The 19,300-nt window shown below is 47.6% G+C and overlaps 1 protein-coding gene across 7 annotated transcripts in view; it reads left to right on the top strand.

Annotated features, from left to right (window-relative positions):
* The window catches only part of Ralgps1 (Ral GEF with PH domain and SH3 binding motif 1), a 234,753-nt gene that overhangs the window by 20,924 nt on the left and 194,529 nt on the right, over positions 1-19,300 (top strand). For 6 of the 7 annotated variants that reach the window (XM_060389972.1, XM_060389970.1, XM_060389971.1 and 3 more), the window contains exons 2-3: positions 10,966-11,086; positions 14,733-14,840. In XM_060389972.1, coding sequence (XP_060245955.1) covers positions 11,030-11,086; positions 14,733-14,840 — 165 coding nt within the window. In that variant the 5' untranslated portion in view covers positions 10,966-11,029. Of the gene's footprint in view, positions 1-9,839; positions 10,249-10,965; positions 11,087-14,732; positions 14,841-19,300 lie in introns of those variants that run through there. The other variant, XM_060389967.1, reaches the window with a different exon arrangement.

The following is a 19,300-nucleotide window of genomic DNA, read 5'->3' as shown; positions in this document are numbered from 1 at the left end:
AGGCTGAGCCGGGCACTGGTGGCTGTCTGAGCACCTGGCTCCTCCCAGGGTTTTGGTATCCTTTGTTTTATGGCTGGAGAACCAAGTGTCTGGGGTATGATGGGTGGTTTAGCCTCAGCCTCACCCTGACAGTCCACTTTTGTCTGTTGTAGACTGAGAAGTAGTTTACTGAGCACAGAGCACCTGGGCTGGCGCTGGGGCTGAAATAATCCTGTCTAGGCCATGCACTTTCCACAGAGGTGATTTTGATAAAGGGACTTGATGCACAGGAGGTTCTGAGATCATGGCCTGGCACCCCATCCTCTTGGTGGCACCATCTCTATGGTTTGATTCTCACCATGGCTCCATGAGAAGAATGTAGCCTGAGCCCACCTTAAAGAGGAAAAATTGGAGTCCATAGGTAGCAGGATCCTTGGTGGAAGACCCGGGATTCAAACCCAGGACTGTTGGGATACTGAACCCTGCCACCCTGACTGTACTGAGATAAGATAACTTGTTGGACAGAACTTATGGCTAACAGAAGGGAGGAACAGCTTTCAGCAGACGGCAGATGCTGTGTAGGATAGAGAGGCACAGAGGGCAGGTGCTATGCAGGGTAGAGGCACACAGAGGGCAGTTTGGCCTGGACCAGAACCTTGGTGTGGAGGGGGTGCGTTCTAAATAGGGGGTCAGTGTGGTCAGTCTATTACTGTCACCCACAGAATGTGCCGAGGTCACTGCTGGGCTATTCAGGAGGCACTATTTCAGTCAGCAAAGAAGCTCATGAGCCTCTGAGGATGGGGAAGTATTGGTATGGTCATGCTCATTCCAGGCACCCCACACTCTGAGAAACCTGTGCCTCAGGAGGCCTGGGTTCACCAGACTCACTGCTAATGAGAGGCCTGTCCAGCCTTTCTTTCACTCCACCTCAGTCCTGTGATGAACAGTCATATATTGTCAACTGCAGTGAACTAATCTGGAAAGAGAAAAGAATTATTATACACTTATGACTTAAAATTCAAGCCATCTAAACAAATTCCACACTGACCCTGAGATCCTAGTTACTTGCTGTCGCCACCAAGAGGGCAGGCGTGGCTTCATACAATTGTACACCTTGGTGAGTGATTTGGCCCTGAGTTACCAGTATTCATTTAAGCAATTGGCCACCAGATGGTGCCAAATTGCCACACAGAGCTCCAGCCTCTCCACCAGGAAGCTATTTTTAGTCTTGTGAGCCACCCTTCAGGTGTGCTCTTACCGCTTACTGTTGCTCCAAGTGTTTTCCATACCTATTTAAAAATAGGCAACATTGAAATGTACAAAAAGACAGAAAATTTAAGTGCATTTGGAGGTTTCTTTTCTTTTTTTCTTTTTTGGGATAGGGTTTCTCTGTGTAGCCCTGGCTGTCCTGGAACTCATTCTGTAGACCAGGCTGACCTAGAATTCAAAAATCTGCCTGCCTAAAGAGTGACACCCCCCCCCCCTCTGAAGTTTCTTTGAGGGGCAACAGTGCTACTTTAGCAGCTTCCTCTGTGTGTCTTCATCATGTGTACGCATGTGTCCTTAGCAGCCTCAGCATGTGTAAATGGCCTTTTCTTAGCATGGTGTCCCTGTTGGAAGCCAGTCCTTCCCAGCCCACTCCTGTGCCTCCCCAGTTTTCTTCTTTATCGTGTGTCACCTGCTGACAAGAGGTGTATGACTGAGTGTTTTATTTATTGTTTACTCAGGGGTTTCTGGCTTCTTCCTTGCTGCTGTGCCCGTGGAATCTAGGATAGGGCCCAGTACAAACAAGACTTTGGGTAAATATTTGTTGGTGGGTGAGTATGCAGATAGGCACGGGCCCCTGAGCTGTCTGTGAATCCTGATGCCTGGATCGTCTCATCTGCTGCTCAGAACCTGCCACAGAGATGCAGCCTAACCAGGTACAGGAGCACATCTGTAGGTTGACGTCAGCGGCCTCTTGGCACAGGCCTGATGGCCCGTCCCGACAGTCCCTGCAATGCTGAGTGCTGCCGGTGCCTAGTGCTGTGGTTTCAGCTCCCGTGAGTCTTCATGTTTCCAGGCCCAAAGTTGTCATGTCCTCCAGGAGTACAGCCAGGGCTCCCCGGGGACCTTCCACATCAAAGATGCTAATTCATCACCCGCCATGTGATCCCATAAAACCTTTTCTTGGCATATTGGCTGTCTTTCATCTTTTCCATGCTCTTTTTCTATACTGAGGTTAAACTTGTTAGCATACTTCGATTGGGCCACGGGTGGCTCAGTGGCAGAACATTTGCCTAGTATGTACCAAGCCCTGGATTCCATCCCCAGAACCACAGGAAGCTAGACAGAACACACACACACACACACACACACACACACACACACAATGGTCACTAGTTCCCTCAGCTTCCTGGCATTCCTTCCTCCAGGAAAGTCTTCCTTCCAAAACTACAACAAATACGAATCTGTTTTTTCTCTAATGTTTTAATGTTTCCTTTGTCTGTTTAAATATTTTATCTGCCAAACATTTATTCTTTTTTTTTTTTTTGTTGTTGTTGTTGTTGGTTTTTTGAGACAGGGTTTGACTATGTAGTTTTGTTCTGGAGCTCACTCTGTAGACCAGGCTGGCCTTGAACTCACAAAGGTAGATACCTCTGCCTCTCAAGTGCTAGGATTAAAAGTATGTGCCACTCTGCTTGGTAAACATTTATTCTTATAAATATTAGATGAGGTTTTTAGCTAGCTCCTGCCCTCCCCACGTGAGTAGTAAATTGTTTCATCAGCATTTTAAATGGTGCATCTTCTCCTGCCATGTGAATGGCCCTTGATCGTACAGTAATTCTTAGCTACGTCCCAGCCTGCTCTACACTTCCTTCTTGCTGATCTGTTCATCTGTTTTGGGGCCTGTTCTTGGTTGTGACTTCCTGACAGGACAATGTCCTTCCTATTATACTTTTTTTTCCCCATGAGACTTTTTATCTACTTTTAATTATTATTCCAGATAAAATTTTTGAATCAATTTGTTGAGTTCCAAAAGGAATCCTCTTTGGATTTTGATCCAAGTTGCATTTGTTTTATTTATAGATTGATTTGTACAACTTTATAGTATTGTCTCTAAGGGAGTGAAAGGTCTTTAAATATTTTTAAAAAGAAGATTTATGTCGGGCACAGTGGTACACGTCTGTAATCGCAGCATTCAGGGAGGCAGAGGCAGGTGAATCTTGTGAGTTAGAGGCCATCCTGATCTACAAAGTGAGTCCAGGACAGCCAGGGCTACACAGAGAAGCCCTGTCTTGAAAAAAAAATTCTTTATTTTTAAGTGTACAGGTGTCTTACCTGCATGAATGTGTGTACTGAGTGCGTGCACTGTCTTTGGAGGCCAGAAGAGGGTGTCAGGTCCTTTGGAACTGATTGTTGTAGGCTGCCATGCGGGTTCTGGGAGTAGAACCTGAGTCCTTTGCAAGAGCAGTGAGTGCTCTTAACCACTGAGCTATCTCCAGCCCTTGGAACACTTTAAAAAATTACATTTATTTATTTTGTCTGTGTGTGAGTGTGTATATGTGTGGAGAGTAGAGGACAGTTTACAGAGGTCTTCCACCGTGTGTGTCCCAGGGACCAAACTCAGGTTGGCAGGTTTTGTGGCATGAGCCTTTGCCCCCTGAGCCATTTTAGGCCCTTAAAAACCTTTTAAAAAGAGTTTATAGTTCTTTTTCAAATGACTTCTGTGCATTAAAAATATATATATATATATTTTATGTGTATGAGTGCTCTGTCTACACACACCAGAAGAGGGCCTCAGCTGCCATTACAGATGGTTGTGAACCACCATGTGGTTGCTGGGAATTGAACTCAGGACCTCTGGAAGAGCAGCCAGTGCTCTGAACCGTTCAACCATCTCTCACATTTCTTTAAACTTTCCAATCTAGGCCTCTTTTGGTCTGTGCTGTTGTGTTTATAGCTGGTTGTTGGTCATGGAAAGGAAATGACTTCAAGTCTGTCTATTTCTTTCAGCAAGGTTTGGAGAGGAGAAAGCAAAAGTGTGGGTGTACTTCATGCACTGGAAAGTAAAGCCAATTTCTAGAGTGTGTTGTGAGAATGCCACCTGTCCTCACACACTTGAGGACCTTTACACACCTCTCATTCCTGTAGTGCCCTGTGGAATGTGGGGCAGGGCTGCAAGAGCTGGGAGAGCTGGCTGAGGCTCCTGCCCTAGCCTCTCTAATCACAGGTGACAGACACCCTGTGGTGCCTCTGCTCAGGTAGGCTCCCTCTGCCTGTGCCAGCTAGCCCGCCTGCCTGCTCCTCTGTGCATGGTTTCCCTCCTCTTCAGGTGGGCTGTCCCGCTACTTGTTACGAACGTGAGGCCCAAGGACAATGCTCATGGTGTTTGTCAAGGAACATGGGTTTCCAGATCCACATCCTACCCCAGGCCTGTGGCCTCTAAAAGAGGAACTTGGTCTCAGGAGAAGGAATGGGGCATGGGGACAAGAGCCTCATTGTGACCCAGTCCAGGCTCCCCAGTCCAGGACGCTCTGGTTAAAGGTATTCCCACCTGGGCTTTGTGTGGAGGAAAATGCACCTCTTTACAGTATGCCTTGTAGGTTCAGGATCCATATTGACAAGGGTCACTGTGGAGGCAGAGACCCAGTGGGGGACTGCTCAGGGAGCTTTGGGTAGCTTGGAGAAGATTTGGCTAGACAGATGTATAGAGGCATCTCTGTACTTTCTGGGCAGAGACTTTAACCTCTCTCCTTCAGGTAATGATGCTTGTTTAGTTCCAAGGCAGATGTTCTTTGAATCATTAGGATCAAGCACATGGTTGAGTGAGGTCTCTACAGAGTTGGAGAGGGGACCAGAACGCTGGATTCCTGATATAGACACCACCACATCCTTAACAACGCAGAAGGGAACCTTCTTCTCAGGCTTCTGAAGTGGAGGCACCTCACGAGGACAGTCCCTGGGCTTTTGTGGGTGTCTGGGTGTCCCAGTCTGATTTCACCCATCTCTTCATTCTCCCTCCCATTTCTCAAAGCTCATTAAAGCCTATGAGCATCCTGGGGCTTCCTCTGCCTGTTGACCACAGCAGGTCTGACTCACTGTGGCCCTGATTCATGAGGGCCCATGCTTGTGACACTTAAAATGGACAGTGCTGGTAGAGAGGGTATAAGCAGACAAGATCAGGCTCATCCCCATTGTCTTCCACACAGCTTCTGTGCATGAGCCAGCAAAGAGCCGTTCTTCCAGTGTAGTGACTGAGAGAGCACATCCCAGTTCATCCCTGTATGAGGCTGCTTCTCCCTCCGTTTGGGATTCATTTCTGTGCTTGTTTGCAACATTTGGAAGAAACCACAGTCTCGTAATTGGACATGGCTGGGTGTGTCCATTTTCTTTGAAACAGCCTCCACTGGCTTAGGAAAAAGTGATTATTCTACCTTCTCTACAGGATCTGCTCGTTGGCTAGTTCGTCTCAGACTGTCCCTTGGTTTCCTGAGCCGCAAGCATTGAAGAGCGCTTTCCCTGGAAGGAGCCCAGGGCTACATCTGAGCTTTTCCTTTTCCTCTGTGGGAGCCACACACACAAAACCAGACTCTTGTCATGAGCAGAGAAAGACAGGGGGTTGTTCTGCGGTTCTGATAACAGCTGCCACGCTTTTAAGGAATTACGTCATGAGAACTGCTTTTACTCTTGCCATGTTTGTGTTTCCAGGAGGGTTAGCAGCAAGAGCATGTTTGTGTGTGCATCTAGGAGAGAGGGGTCGGGGAGAGTTGAGAGGTTGAGAGGCAGTGGGAGGGTAGGAAGAAGGGGGCTTTGTGTGTATGGGCTGATATATACCACCTTCCCAGCGGGACACACAGAGTGCAGATATGAAAAGAGGCACCTACATATAATAGTTTAATCCAACTCCCTGAGTCACAAACGGTGACTTAGCATTGCTATTGCTGTGAAGAGTCACCATGACCATGGCAACTCTTAAAAGGAAAACATTTATTAGGGGCTGTCTTGTAGTTGAGAGGTTTTTGTCCATTATCCTCATGGTGGGAAGCATGGAGGCATGCAGGCAGACATGGTGCTGGAGAAGGAGCTGAGAGTTCTCCATCCAGATCAGAATGCAGTGGGAAGAGAGAGAAACTGAGCCTAGCTTGACCATCTGAAACTTCAAAGCCCACCCCCAGGGACATACTTCCTTCAACAAGGCCACACCTACCACAGGGCCTCACCTCCTAATAGTGCCACTCCCTGTGAGCCTATGGGGGCCATTTTCATTCAGACCACCACGAATGGGTTTGTTGTTTTTTTTTTTTGTTACATTTATGCTAGTAACTTTTAAAAAGTCATTCCACTAGCAACGTATTTTATTTTTAAATCATGAAACCTACTTTCTTCTGATAAACCTGTTTCTCCGAACGAAGAGCAGCGCCCGAGGGATGCGGCTGACCGCCGTCCCGGTCCCCGCCTCCCTCCCGGTCTGACACCGCTTACGGCGTCTCGAGAGTTAACTGCGGGCCGGGGGCGTGGTCCGCAGGACCAAGCGAACCTCTCCCCGGTGCGCCTGGGCACGCGTGGGTCGCCAAGCCGGCTCTCCGCGCCCCGGAGCCTCCGCGCGCGCCTCGCTGGCCGCCCGCCCCCCCACGAATGGGTTTTATAGAACGCGCATAAACCATGTCTCGGGAGTCTGGGACAAAGTCTCTCTGTAACAGATTGGGGCAGAGGCACAGAGAGCCAGGCTGAGGTCCAGGACAGAACAAGGACTGATGAACACTTCACCTCTGACCAAACAAAGGAAGAGCAGAGGCAGACAGTGCTGCTGCGGCCACATGAGCTGAGGAAGTGAGGAGGGGCCTCTGCTGACGGTGCTTGTAGGCATTTAGCACCCCGTGTTTCTCGTGTGCTGTCATGTTCCGGAGGCCCTCATCTTCCATCTTTTGAACTGGAAGACTCTTGCTCATGCTTCACACCAGCACTGTGGGTCTTCTCAGTGGGCCTGAGTTGACTCTTTTGGTGCCCTAGTTACATACTTCTTCATGCTGCAGGAAAACTAGACCTGCCCCATTCCTTCAGAATCCATGCATGCTGAGCTGGGGACGAGGCTCAGAGATTAGTAGGACTTGCTGCTCTTCAGGAGGACCTGAGTTCAGTTCCCAACCCTCAAGTTTGTTGGCCCACCCCTGCCTTAACTCTAGTTCTAGGGGATTCAGTGCTCTCTTCTAGCCTCTGAGCCAACTGAGTATACAGGTGGCATGTGCGCGCACACACATACTAGAAATAAAATAGAAATGGAATGTGCTATCACCTGTCCAAAATCCTTGACTTACCGGGATTCGCAGTGCCTCCAGGGAAACTTTGTAGCCCCACCCCAATACACACACTGGCCCCTTCCCTGCTCCCTGCAGCCTACAGTGTCCATTTGTTGTGCTTAGCCTATCTGTCCACTATTGCCTGCCAGGTCCAAGCCCCTGGTTTTTTGGCAGTGGAGCTGTACTCAGCAGCTTCAGTACCCAACCTGGATGAGTGTTCTGTTGCTCTGTCCCTCTTGGTCCTACCATTTTCTGCACATAGACTTCATCTCTTGTTTGAGAGCTGCTGTCTGTCAGCAAGGCTGTTTCTGTCATGGCGAGACATGCAGGAGTCAGATCAGAAACAAGTGTGTAGGCTTTCTTTCCAGTTTCTGCTTTCCATGGAAAACATGGTGGGCTACACAGCTACTAGCAGGATATTCTCTCCAGGTAGACTGGGCCCAGAGCATGGGGAAGGACAGGTCCAGCCTCCTAGATGGGATAGTTCTGTGCTTTGACCACTATGCTTGGTTCCCTGAAGTCCACTACTGGCAACCTCCTTCCTAGCAATGAAGCCCATGGTCTCAAAAGCCCAGAGGGCCCCCCCCCTTTTAAAATAAATATTTAAAGCTAATTGTGTGCCAGGAGTGGTGGTGGTGGTTGTACACACCTTTAATTCCAGCACTTAGGAGGCAGAGACAGGTGGATCTCTGAGCTCAAGGCCAGCCTGGTCTGCAGAATGAGTTCCAGGACAGCAGCCAGGGCTATACAGAGAAACCCTGCCTTGAAAAACAACAACAACAACAACAACAACAAAAACAAACTAAAAATAAAGCTAATTATTTGAGTAGGAAAAGAGAATAGGAGCATAAAAATAGACACATGTAAAGGTAAGTTAATGCTAGAGTAACAACATCGACCGTGAGCTGACCTGGCCTGGACAAGTGTTTGACATGCCCTTCCTGTGCTCGGCTGGGAGGAAGTCTCGGGGAGGTGTGTAAGTCCAGGCTCTGCCAGACTATCCAGGATTTGAACTGATCAGTTTCCCAGGAACCCCAGTAGTTCATACTGTCTGATCTGTCTGTACCTCCTGAGGCTCTTGTGGCAAGTCATGAGCAGAATATGTGTTGCTTAGCTGGTGCCTCCTCAAGGATAGATGCTGCCATGGCGGTGCAGAGAGTCCATTTTCTCCGATTGGGGATGGAGAAAAGGGTAGGCTGGCAGCACATACCTCCCTTTAACATTTGTGTGTGTGTGCATGAACATGTCTGTATACACATATGCCATGGCATGCCTGTGGAGGTCAGATGACAAGTTGAAGGGAATCACTTCTCTCCTTTCACGATGTGGGTCCAGGGATTGAACTCAGGTTCTCAGACTTGTTAGCAAATGCCATTACCCACTGAGTCATCTCCCTGGCCATGGCAGCATCCTTTGGAAGGAGCTGGGAGCCAGCAGGATAACTTCAGAGTTATTTTAGTTTGGGTTGTCCTCAGAAGGTTGAGGTCCAGGCTTGGTTCCCCTGGGGAGACCTACAGAGCTCCAGGCACATGCAGGTGGGATCAAGTTCACACTTGGAGTGGACTGGCTGGGCTGTTGGAGGCAGCCTAAGAGGCCTGGCCTCCCTATTGCCATGGTTGAGCTGTTGAACTAGGTTTGTTTTCGTCTGACTTGGGGCCCCTATTCTGGAGCTCTTGTGCCCTTCATGGGGGTTCTGTAGAGGACCCTGTCCATCCTCTACCTGGTAGAGTTTTTCCTTGGTTCTCCACACCATCTCTTTGTAGTAACTAACATTTTCCTTCCCAGTTTGTCATGCTGTTTACTCCATCACTGCAAAGGGAATGGCAGGGTGGCCAGGTGAGGTCCCGTCATGAAGCTCAGGGTGCTTATGTATTGGGTTGCAGGTTAGCAGTCCCAGGTCCCACATTTCTGGGCTGTACTTGTCATCATCCAGATTTAGAACTCTCTTCACTTCAGAAGCACTCTGTGTCTGTGTGCAGTCTCTGCCGTGGGCACTTTTTTCCTATAAATTTGCCATTTCTGGGAATTTCCTAAAATGGAATCACACTGTACATTCTTTCGCATCTGACTTCTTCCACTAGCATGATGTTTTTGAGGTTTGATCATGCTGTGGCTTGTGCTAGCATCTCATTTCTTTTCACAGCTGAGTAGTAGCATGCTGTGTGGCTAGGTCGCACTGGCTTGGCATTCACTGAATGATAGACGTCTGACTTGCTTCCAGCTCTTGCTGTTAGGAGTAATGCTGTGATAGGCATCCTCTGTGTATCCATGCGGATGTTTTCATCCTTTGTAGTAGATGCCTGGGAATCAGATCACTGGGTTGTTTCAACCAGCCAAGAAGCTGCCAAATTGTGTTCCGAAGAGGTTGTACCATTTGACTTCTCACCAGCAATGCTTGAAAGTTTTACCTCCCCCCCCATTGGTTTAGTCTGATTTGGTTTTGGTTTTTGTTGTTGTAATTCTGGCTGTCCTATTGGGTACGAAGTGGTGTCTTTGTGGTTTTGGTTTTTGTTTCCCTGGGGCTCTTCCCTCATTAGCGCTCTCTCTCTCTCTTTCTCTCTCTCTGTGTGTGTGTGTGTGTGTGTGTGTGTGTGTGTGTGTGTGTACATAGAGGCCCATAGAAATGGAGGTACACTTATAGGCCGTTGTGAGCCATGAATGGGTGCTGGAACATAGATTCGGGTCCTCTGGAAGAGCATTGTGTGTTACTAACCTCTGATCATCTTTCTAGCCATTTCCTAGTGGACTTTTTTCATCTACCACAGGTTTATCATGCCCCAAGTCAAGTTTATCACTTTACCCCCAGACCTCTTCCACCTCCATCTCCTTTCCCTGCTGATGGCTACCTCATCCTTCAGTACCTTGCCATAAGCGGTTGGGTCTAGTCTGGCTGCTCTCACTTGCCCTGCAGGAGTTTCTGCAGGCTCTGTTCTTGCTGTCCCCAGCCCGTCTCCCCTTTGCCATCTCAGCTCGTGGCAGCCATCCTCTGGTAAGTGCAGACAGCTTCCATCTTGTGCCTAGATCTCCCTGCTCTCCTGCTGTGGCTTTCAGTGATCTGGGAGGGGACGGATGCTCTCTGTAGCACATGACATGAGCAGTCTAGGCAGAATAACTCAGTCTGACCTTCGCGGGGGTCTTGGGTCATGCTGCTGCTAGAGAGAATAAGCAAGTGCACCAGGGTGTGACCTCTGTGGGTCTCAGTTTCCCTCCATAGAAAATAGGCAAGATTAAAAGGTCTCCCTTTGGATAGTGGGAGGGAGAGGATGAGTTGGAGGAGTGCAGCACATGGTTCCTCGTGAGTGCTTTGTGGCAGCATTGTGAGGGCACAGTATGGTATCCAGTCCCTTTACCAGCCTTCATCTCTATTTGGAATACAAATTTTGGGGCCTGAAAGGGCCAGGTACATCCTGGGATAAATGCACAGGTGGCATCCAGCAACCTGCATGTGTCAGAATGGCCAGGCAGGGATGTGCAACCAGGGAGCCAAGAAGGCAGAGTTCATACAGCTGTTGGACACTAGTGTTTAATCTAGAAAATGCTCTCCTCTGTGTGAGCTCAGTAATGGCACAGACACCATTTTTCATAGAGGGAAACAGGCACACAGGCGCTTAGGCCAGCTCACACCTTACTTTTCAGGTCTCCTGGGTGATCTGTTGGCGGCTGGCATGGTCCAGAGTGGATTTTTATGGGTACCTTTGCCTTGCAGGACCTCTCAGGCAGGTTATGTCACCAGCAGAGGTGGTACCGAAGCTCCCTGAGGCCTGGAGACTATGTACAAGAGGAATGGTCTGATGGCTAGCGTGTTGGTCACCTCTGCCACTCCACAGGTATGAAAGCTAAGGGAGGTGGCGGGAGGGAGGGGTCATAGCGTGGGACCCTGGCCATGAATACAGGCCTTCTTAGGACCAGCCACTCCAGGCGAGAGGTCTAGGAGCCAGTCAGCCCTGTGGATGGTGGTGTTTTCTGAAGTTGTTCTCTTCAAAGAAAAACAAATATCTGCCCAGTCCAGCCATGGCAAGTGCCACATTCCATTTTGGTGGCAAGAAGGGATCAGACCTTTCCCAGGAAAAACCACTGTTGATTATAAATAAGCCATGTGTTCCAAAATGAGGTCAGCTAGAAGCCAGGCCAACTGGCCCCTGAGCTTATTTACCTTCCTTCTTAGGAAATGGCTGTAAGGACTGGTGGTCTGAGTGGTCTGGGCAGGGACTCTGCGTGGGGTCTGGGATTTGCTCTCCAAGCTCAATAATGGCATAGACACACAGAAAAAGGGGTGTCATCTGAGGCCGGTGCCACTGTGTCTGGGGTGTAGTACTGGCTTCTCAGACATGTGGTGAGGCAGGGTTGGGTCTGAGCTTCCCACAAGGGTTTTGAAATGACCTCAGATTAACTAACCAGAGAGTCTAAGGAAGCAGTTTCTTATCATTTTTTTTTTTCTAATTCCTTGGTTTGATTTCTAGTCTTGAAATTAAGCTTATGAATGCCCTTAAAGATTTAAAAAAAATTTATGTTTAAATTATATGTGTATGTTCACATGACTGCAGTACACATGGAGGCCAGAAGAGAGCATCAGATCTCCATGGAGATGGAGTTACAGGCGATTAGGAGGCTCCTGGTGTGGGTGCTGGGAACTGAACTCTAGTCCTTTGTAAGAGCAGTCTGCACCCTTAATCATTGAACCATCTGAGCAGTGTGGTGGATGCCTTTTAAAATTATCTACAAGGCCAGAGTCCCTAGGAGGACAGAGAGTTTTGAGTCCTATCCAACACTTACCTGTAAATATGTTTGGGCAACTTTTGATCTGACAAGGACCCTTACCTGAGGGTTTGGGCTGTTGCAGGGATACTTTAGGGTTTGCCATCCCATGACAGACTCTGGTAAGGGGCCAGACTTCCGTGTGTGTCTATAGCTTATACTTCCTCTAGAGTGAAACATCCTCCTTCTCTGGCCCGAGTGTACATGCGTGCATGTATACACAGATGTGTGCAGTCACATGCTGCCCTATGCATGTTCAGGCTCTGTGCATGGGACCCACCAATTGGGCATTAAAATTGTTCAGAAGAAAATCACTCCTGAACCAAAATATGCTCAGACTTTCTGGTCGTTATTCTCTACACAGCAGCAGTGACTTTGCACAGCAGTTATTTTGTGTTAGGTATTGCCATCCGGAGAGGTCTCAGACTATGTGGTGTGGGACAGCATGTGTAGGCAGTTTACATCTGGGGTTTGAGCACTTACAGATTTTGGTATTGTTCAGGGTCTCCATGTATGTGACTGTAAGTACCATCGTGTTTTTGGAATGAATACACACATGTAAACTGAAGTGATCAGGAACCTCAGGCAGCTGAATGACGCTTTCACTTCCATACAGCCACATCACAATATTTAGCGTGTATTTTTTTGCATGCTCCCAGGCTTTCTGTCATTTCACAGCAACTCCATCAGGTGTGCACCCTTCTGTCAGCTTTTGGATGAAGCACTCAAAGCGCAAAAGGGAGAAGAAACCGGCCCCTGTGTCAGGGCAGGTGGGTGTCTTAGCACACTACCCTGTCAGCCTGGCGGGGCTGTGTCGTAAAGTGGCTGAAGAGTGTGGATCTAGATCTTGGCCATTCCCAGGTGCACCAGGGCCAGTCCTTTCTTTTCAGCTTTATTCAGAGAAGATTATCCCAGGGGACAATGCCTTCCACATAAAGAATTTTTAAAATGACACCTGTCACACTTTCCAGGCCCCTGAGCCTGTCTCAGGGAGGGAGGTGGTGGCAGTGGTGATTTTGGTTTGTTTAGTGTTGCTACTCTGGGATGTGTGATGTAATGTGCTTGGTGAGATACAGCAAAATGAAGTCAGTGCCTAAGGCCAGGCTGTGGCAACTAATGGGAGGCTTGCCTTCTATCTGGGCCTGTGGGCCTGTAGAGCCAGCACGGTCTTTTGTCTCCTGAGACCACGTTGATTTCAGTGTGGGCGACTCACCTACATCCCAGGCCCCTGAACTGAGGTGTGCTGCTTGCATCTCTGCCCTACTTTCTGACCGCACACTGTTGTAACTATTAGCTTTCTTCACTGACCCCTAAACACCCTAGTTTCCAGTAAGATTGCAACATTTTCCCAGATACAGCAATTTTAGAAAGTGAAATAAAGAAAGATTAACAAAAGCAGATTCCCTCACCCCTGCTCTAAGATGGTGGAATGAGCAGAAACCACAAACTCCTTTTCCATGAGTTGAGATAAAGAAAACCATTTACAGACAGGCACAAATTTGGGTGGTGAGCCTGATGGAGTACCAGAGTGGAACTTGATGGAATGCGGTCATATTAGAGAGAAGGTGTGTCCAACATTTTGGCACCTTCTGAGGGTGGGCTTCATGAACTTGATCCAGTTTGGGGAGTTTCCCCCTCCTCCCTGTGGAAGGCCCCTGTCCTCAAATGCAAGAGGGACTCTGCTGGCTAACAAGCAATGCAGTCATCTTTCAGCTTACAAGCCAGCTGGTGTATGTGTTAACCCCTGAGCCATTTCTGTTACAATATCCCGCTCTAACTTAAGCTACGAAGAAGGAAAGGTGAACTGCGAGATGGCTCCAAAGTTAAGAGTGCTGGCTGATCTTGCAGAGGACCCGAGTTTGGTTCCCAGTACTTGTGTCAGATAGCTCACAACTGTCTGGAACTCCAGCTCCAGGGGATCAGATGCTGACCTCTTTTGGTACCTATGCACACATGGCATGTATACATAAATGAAGTAAATCTTTAAGAATGAAAAGTAAAGTCAAACTGGGCGTGGTGGCACATGCCTGTAATCCTAGCACTCAGGGAGGTAGAGGCAGGTGGATCTCTGTGAGTTCAAGGTCAGCCTGGTTTGCAGAGCAAGTCCACGACAGCCAAGGCTACACAGAGAAACCCTGTCTCAAAACAACCAATAAATAAATAAGTAGGAAAGAAAGCTAACAAAATGGATGAACTCCTCAGGTCCCTGAGTCTGGAGGCCTGTTCTGCAGGAGAATTAGGCTAGGTCACCTCTCCCTCTTTTGAGTGCTGGGCCCAGAACTGGGCGTTGAACATGCTAGGTGAGTGTCCTACACTGAGCTACACCCCAGCCCTGGGCTCTGATTTTCTCCTGTCATTATACTGCTGTCCAGAAGCAGTAAGGGGTAGTGGACTAACCCATTTTTGGCTTTCAGTGAGAAGACTGGGTTCACATTCTGGAATTCATTTTGGATTCATGGGTAACAAACTTTGGATAAGTAGCATCGACTCAGCTTGCTTACCTGTACAATGGGAATAATAGCATGCACAGGGAGAGAACCCCTGAGAACTAAGGTGGTGGGTGAAGTGTTTCGGAGCCTTTACATGGAGCAAAGTGATAGGTAGTAGACACTGAGACACTGTTTATCACGTAAGCCTGTCACTTTTGGTTTCCATTCTGGGATGGTGGTTTGGGGTGGCAGCAGCCTCAGGTGGCATTTCTCTTTGCATTCTCCACAGGGCAGCAGCAGCTCAGACTCGCTGGAGGGCCAGAGCTGCGACTATGCCAGCAAGAGCTACGATGCTGTGGTCTTCGACGTTCTGAAAGTGACTCCTGAGGAGTTTGCTGTAAGTGACGTGGAACTGATGGGGACAGTGGCGCTGTCATAGGATGTTGAAAGGAGTCACCACTGTGGGTTTCTGCCCAGGTTGGGAATATCACCTGTGTCCACAGTAGGAGAGCAAGTGATGGATAAAGGATGCTTTTGATTTACAATTGGCCTCCTTGGGAGGTACACACTGTAAGAGAAGGAGCAGGGCTCAGCACAGTTTACAAAGCACACACAGCTTGCAACATGCAGCTCACAGCACATAGCACACAGACATAGCTGGCAAGGATTTGGACCTGCTACTGACACATCTGACAAAGCCAATCATGCTTCTCTCTACACTCTCAGCCGTGGACCCCATGCATGTGTGATTCACCTTCTCTATGTCTGTGTACCATCTGCTGTAGCCATAGGCTGTAGCCTATGTTTGATTCTCCAGCCTGTGTTTGATTTCTGGTCTGACAAGGGATGATCCCTCAGTGGAGCAGAGCTGGCCTCTCGTTTGCTATGCTGCTTCCCTCCCCTGGGAGTGTTGGCTCTGGGTGACTCCAAACCTGATTCTGAGCACTGTCCCAGGGGTTGTGTTTCTCTCAGTGCCGTGGCTGTTCTTCACATGCCTACTTCTTGGTCCCCCGTGGTGTGGAGGCTCCATACCAACTAGAGGACCATGCCAATAACCAGTCTTTGCAGCTGTTGCATCCTGGGCTTCCATCTTCATTTTGTGTCAAGCTCTGCGGGCCTTCAGTGTGTCTGAGAGCTTTGTTTTGAAAACCTGATTCCAGGGCTGGAGGGATGGCTCAGTGGTTAAGAGGGTTAGAGTGTGTACTGCTTTTGCAGAGCATCTAAATTCTGTTCCTGCCCACGCCAGGTGGCTAGCTCACAACCCCCTGTAACTCCAGGACCAGGGAATCCAACTCCCAGGAACACCTCCCTACCTTGCCCCACACACATAATTTAAAATAACTCTTAAAAGAAACAACAAACAACCCTCATTCCAATGGCTCCTTGCTCCAGCTTTACTCCTGAGGCTTACAGTGCCTGACCCCAGAGTCTGGCCATGTCTTCCCCTGGCGGCTGTGTTCTGGCCACCTTTCCAAGCCACTCTCACAATAGCCTCCTGCCTTAGCTCTGCTGTGTCCTCAGCCTATGTTCACATCAGTCCTCAGCGAAGGCTTCCCCTGGACTAATGGGGCATTCATCTCTCTCTCTCTCCTTCCTGCTTGTGTTTTTCAGAACAGCTGTTGCTACCTAATGTAACATTGTCTGACCTGACTTATCACTGGTGTCTCCTGCACTGGAGGATGAACTATTTAGGGACAGGGACTGGCTTGTCTCTGACTTTTTGTGTCTGAATTATCCTGACTGATAGTGGATGCTTACTAAACTGAAAGAATTCATTCCTCATGGCAGTGAGATGAGACATCTTGTCTGACCTTCTGTGGTGGTTTGAATGAGAATGACCCCCATAAGCTCATATATTTCAGTTATTTCAGTGTTTGGTTCTGAGTTAGTGGACTGTTTAGGAAGGGTTAGGAGGTATGGCCTTGTTGGAGGATGTGTGTTACTAGGATTGGCTTTGGAGGTTTCCAAAGCCATTGCCAGGCTGAGTCTCTCTCTGCCTGCTGCCTGAGGACCAGGATGTAAGCTCTCAGCTTTTGCTCCAGTACCATGCTTACCTGCCACCATGCTTCCCACCACGATAATCATGGACTAATCTTCTGAAACTGGAAGCAAGCCCCCTAATTAAATGCTTCCTTTTTTTATAAGTTGCCTTGGTCATGGAGTCTCCTCACAGCAATAGAACAGTAGCTAAGACAGAAGCTGGCACCAGGACTGGGATTTTGCTATGATGTTGTGATATATCCGCCAGAGAAGACCACTTGGACACCGGTTCAAACCAATAGAAGGTCTTTATGAGCCAGACTGCAAGTATACTGATTGTTGGGGACCTGAGTGCAGGTCTGAGTCTTTCTCAGGGTGAGCTTTTAAGCACAAAAAACCTACATCTTGGGTTGACATACTTCAGTTAACAAGATCAGTTAGCCAGAAGCAAAACCACAGAAGCCAAAAACAAAGGTTAGTTTAGGGACTTTTCCAGAACTATGGACTTCGATGGATTAGGTCTTTGTTCTAGTTTTTGCAAGCATTGCTGCCTACATGCTAGGTTCCAATCATGGTATCAGTTGTGCTAAGATCTGGGAGCCTACTAATGTCTGGGGGCCTGTAACAATGGCAGGTTTGACATGCTGTTTTTGGAAAAATATGGAAGACTTTGGGACTTTGGACTAGAAAAGTGGTTGAAGACTAGAAGCAAGGCTTATTGGGCCATCCTGTTAACAGCATGGAAGACAGTAGTGCTGAGATCAGTGTGGACTGTGGAGGCCTGGCTTAAGAGGTTTCAGAGTGGAATAATAGCGCCTAGGGTAGAGACCTTTCTTGTGATAGTTTGGCAAAGAATATGGCCACTTTTTGCCCTTGTCCAGAAAAATCTGCCAGGCACTAAATTAAAGACTTTTGGACTAATGTTGTTGGCAGAGGAGATTTTAAGACAGCTTAGTGTATTGACTGGGTCATGTGGATCTACAGTGAAAAAGAACAAGTGAGACAAAAAAAAATACAAAATGTATGGTTTGAGGAGAAAAAGAGTATCAGTGAATGTAATGTTGGAGCCAAGTCCTATGCTTAGGGAGACAGAAGTTTAAAGAAAGGCCTGAAGCTAATTAGAATAAAGGGATGGTACCTGAGGATAAGACCCCACCCAACTAATCCTGAAACTTGTAAAAGGGAAGTTTATGCTGCAAAGGAAACCATCAACTAGTCAAAGTTTATGCTAATGTAATTCAAGGAGGGGACCAGATTCCATCCCAGACAAGCAAAAGAATTTGGCAGCTTTGGCCTTGTGATTCTGGCTTTACAGCCAAGAAGGATACGGGAAAGGGGCTGTGAAATCTTCCTCCTAGGTTAAGGGGGGTCTCTGAGGCCAGGCATGTGTCAGGGTAGTCCCTGCATGGAGGCCTAGAGAGGCCATTACATGAAGCTGTGAAGGTGAAGCCTGGAGGTCATTGGAGACTCAGGATGTTGGACATGCCAGAACCATAGAATACTTGCCAAGGACAGCGGCAGACAGGCTATGGAGCAAGAATGGGAAACATGAAGAGTCATGTAACCCCCTTGGACATCAGATATGGAGATACAGAATTTGGAATTTGACAGGCTGGTTTTCAGTCTTGCTCTGGGCCAGTATTCCCTCACTATCTTTCTTTCCTTTTGGAATGGTAATGCATATCATGTACCATTGTATATTGGAAATATGTGATCTACTATTTGATTTTACAGGGGATTATAGTTAAGAGATTGCCTTGAATTTCAGAAGAGACTTTGGTCTTTGAACTTTTAAACAGTGTTAAGACCATAAAAGACTAGGGGGACTTTTGAAGTTGGACTAAATGCATTTTGCTTTGTGTGCGGCTGCAAGTCTATGGAGGCCAGGGAGTTGGAATGTGGTGGTTTGAATGAGAATAACCATTTCCCCGCAAAAACTGGGTCATATATTTGAAAGTTTTGTTCCAGTTTGTAGACTATTTGGGAAGGATTAGGAGGTGTGGCCTGTTGGAGGAAGTATGTCACTGGAGGTGGTCTCTGAGGTTTCAAAAGCTAGTGCCAGGCCCAGTCTCTCTGCCTGTTGCTGCCTGAGAATCAGTGTGTAAGCTCATAGGTACTGTTCCAGCATTATGCCTTCCTGCCTGCTGCCATATTTCCTGCCATTATAGTCATAAACTAACCCTCTGAAACTGTAAGCAAGTCCCTGATTAAATGTTGGGTTTTTGGTTTTGTTTTTTTGGGTTTTTTTTTTGCTTACTTTTTTGTTTTGTTTTGTTTTTGAGAGTTTTTCTATGAAATGTTTTTTTTTTTTTTTGTTTATTTGTTTTTGTTTTTAAATAAGTTGTCTTGGTCATGGTGTTTTTTTATAGAACTAAAACTAAGACACTTTATTATAGAGAAACTAAAGTCCTAGAGGTCAATTTTCTTTTCTGAGTCATCTGGCAATGCTGGCTCCAAAGTTCTTGCCTTCTCATTGTCTACCTGATACTCCTATAATGTCCACTCCAGTGGATTCATCTGTCTGTGATGTCATCTGCTGTGTCAGTTTTGACATGACAGGGTTAAAGTAAATTTTATAAAACTGTTTGTTTTTCAGTTTCTCTCTTAACCTGGCTATCACAAAACTAATTGAGACTCTATTATAAAATATTACTTTAACAAGCTTCACAGCATAAGAACTGAGCAGTTGTTACTCTATTCTTAACCCTCTAAGCTAATTTGGCTTCTTCCCGGCATACATCCCAGAGATACTTGTACTTTGTAGCTTGTCTTTGTTTCATCTCCTTCTCCTCATGTCACCTGGACCTCTCCCATGGCGCAGTACCCTTCTTCCTCCACTAATTCCTCTTTCTGGCTGGCAGGAAGTTTAGCCCTATT

Source organism: Meriones unguiculatus, chromosome 8, assembly GCF_030254825.1.
Source record: "Meriones unguiculatus strain TT.TT164.6M chromosome 8, Bangor_MerUng_6.1, whole genome shotgun sequence".
NCBI classification, from domain to species: Eukaryota; Metazoa; Chordata; class Mammalia; order Rodentia; family Muridae; genus Meriones; species Meriones unguiculatus.
The sequence above is the reverse complement of the archived record's forward strand: the minus strand, read 5'-3'. Positions and strand labels throughout refer to the sequence as shown.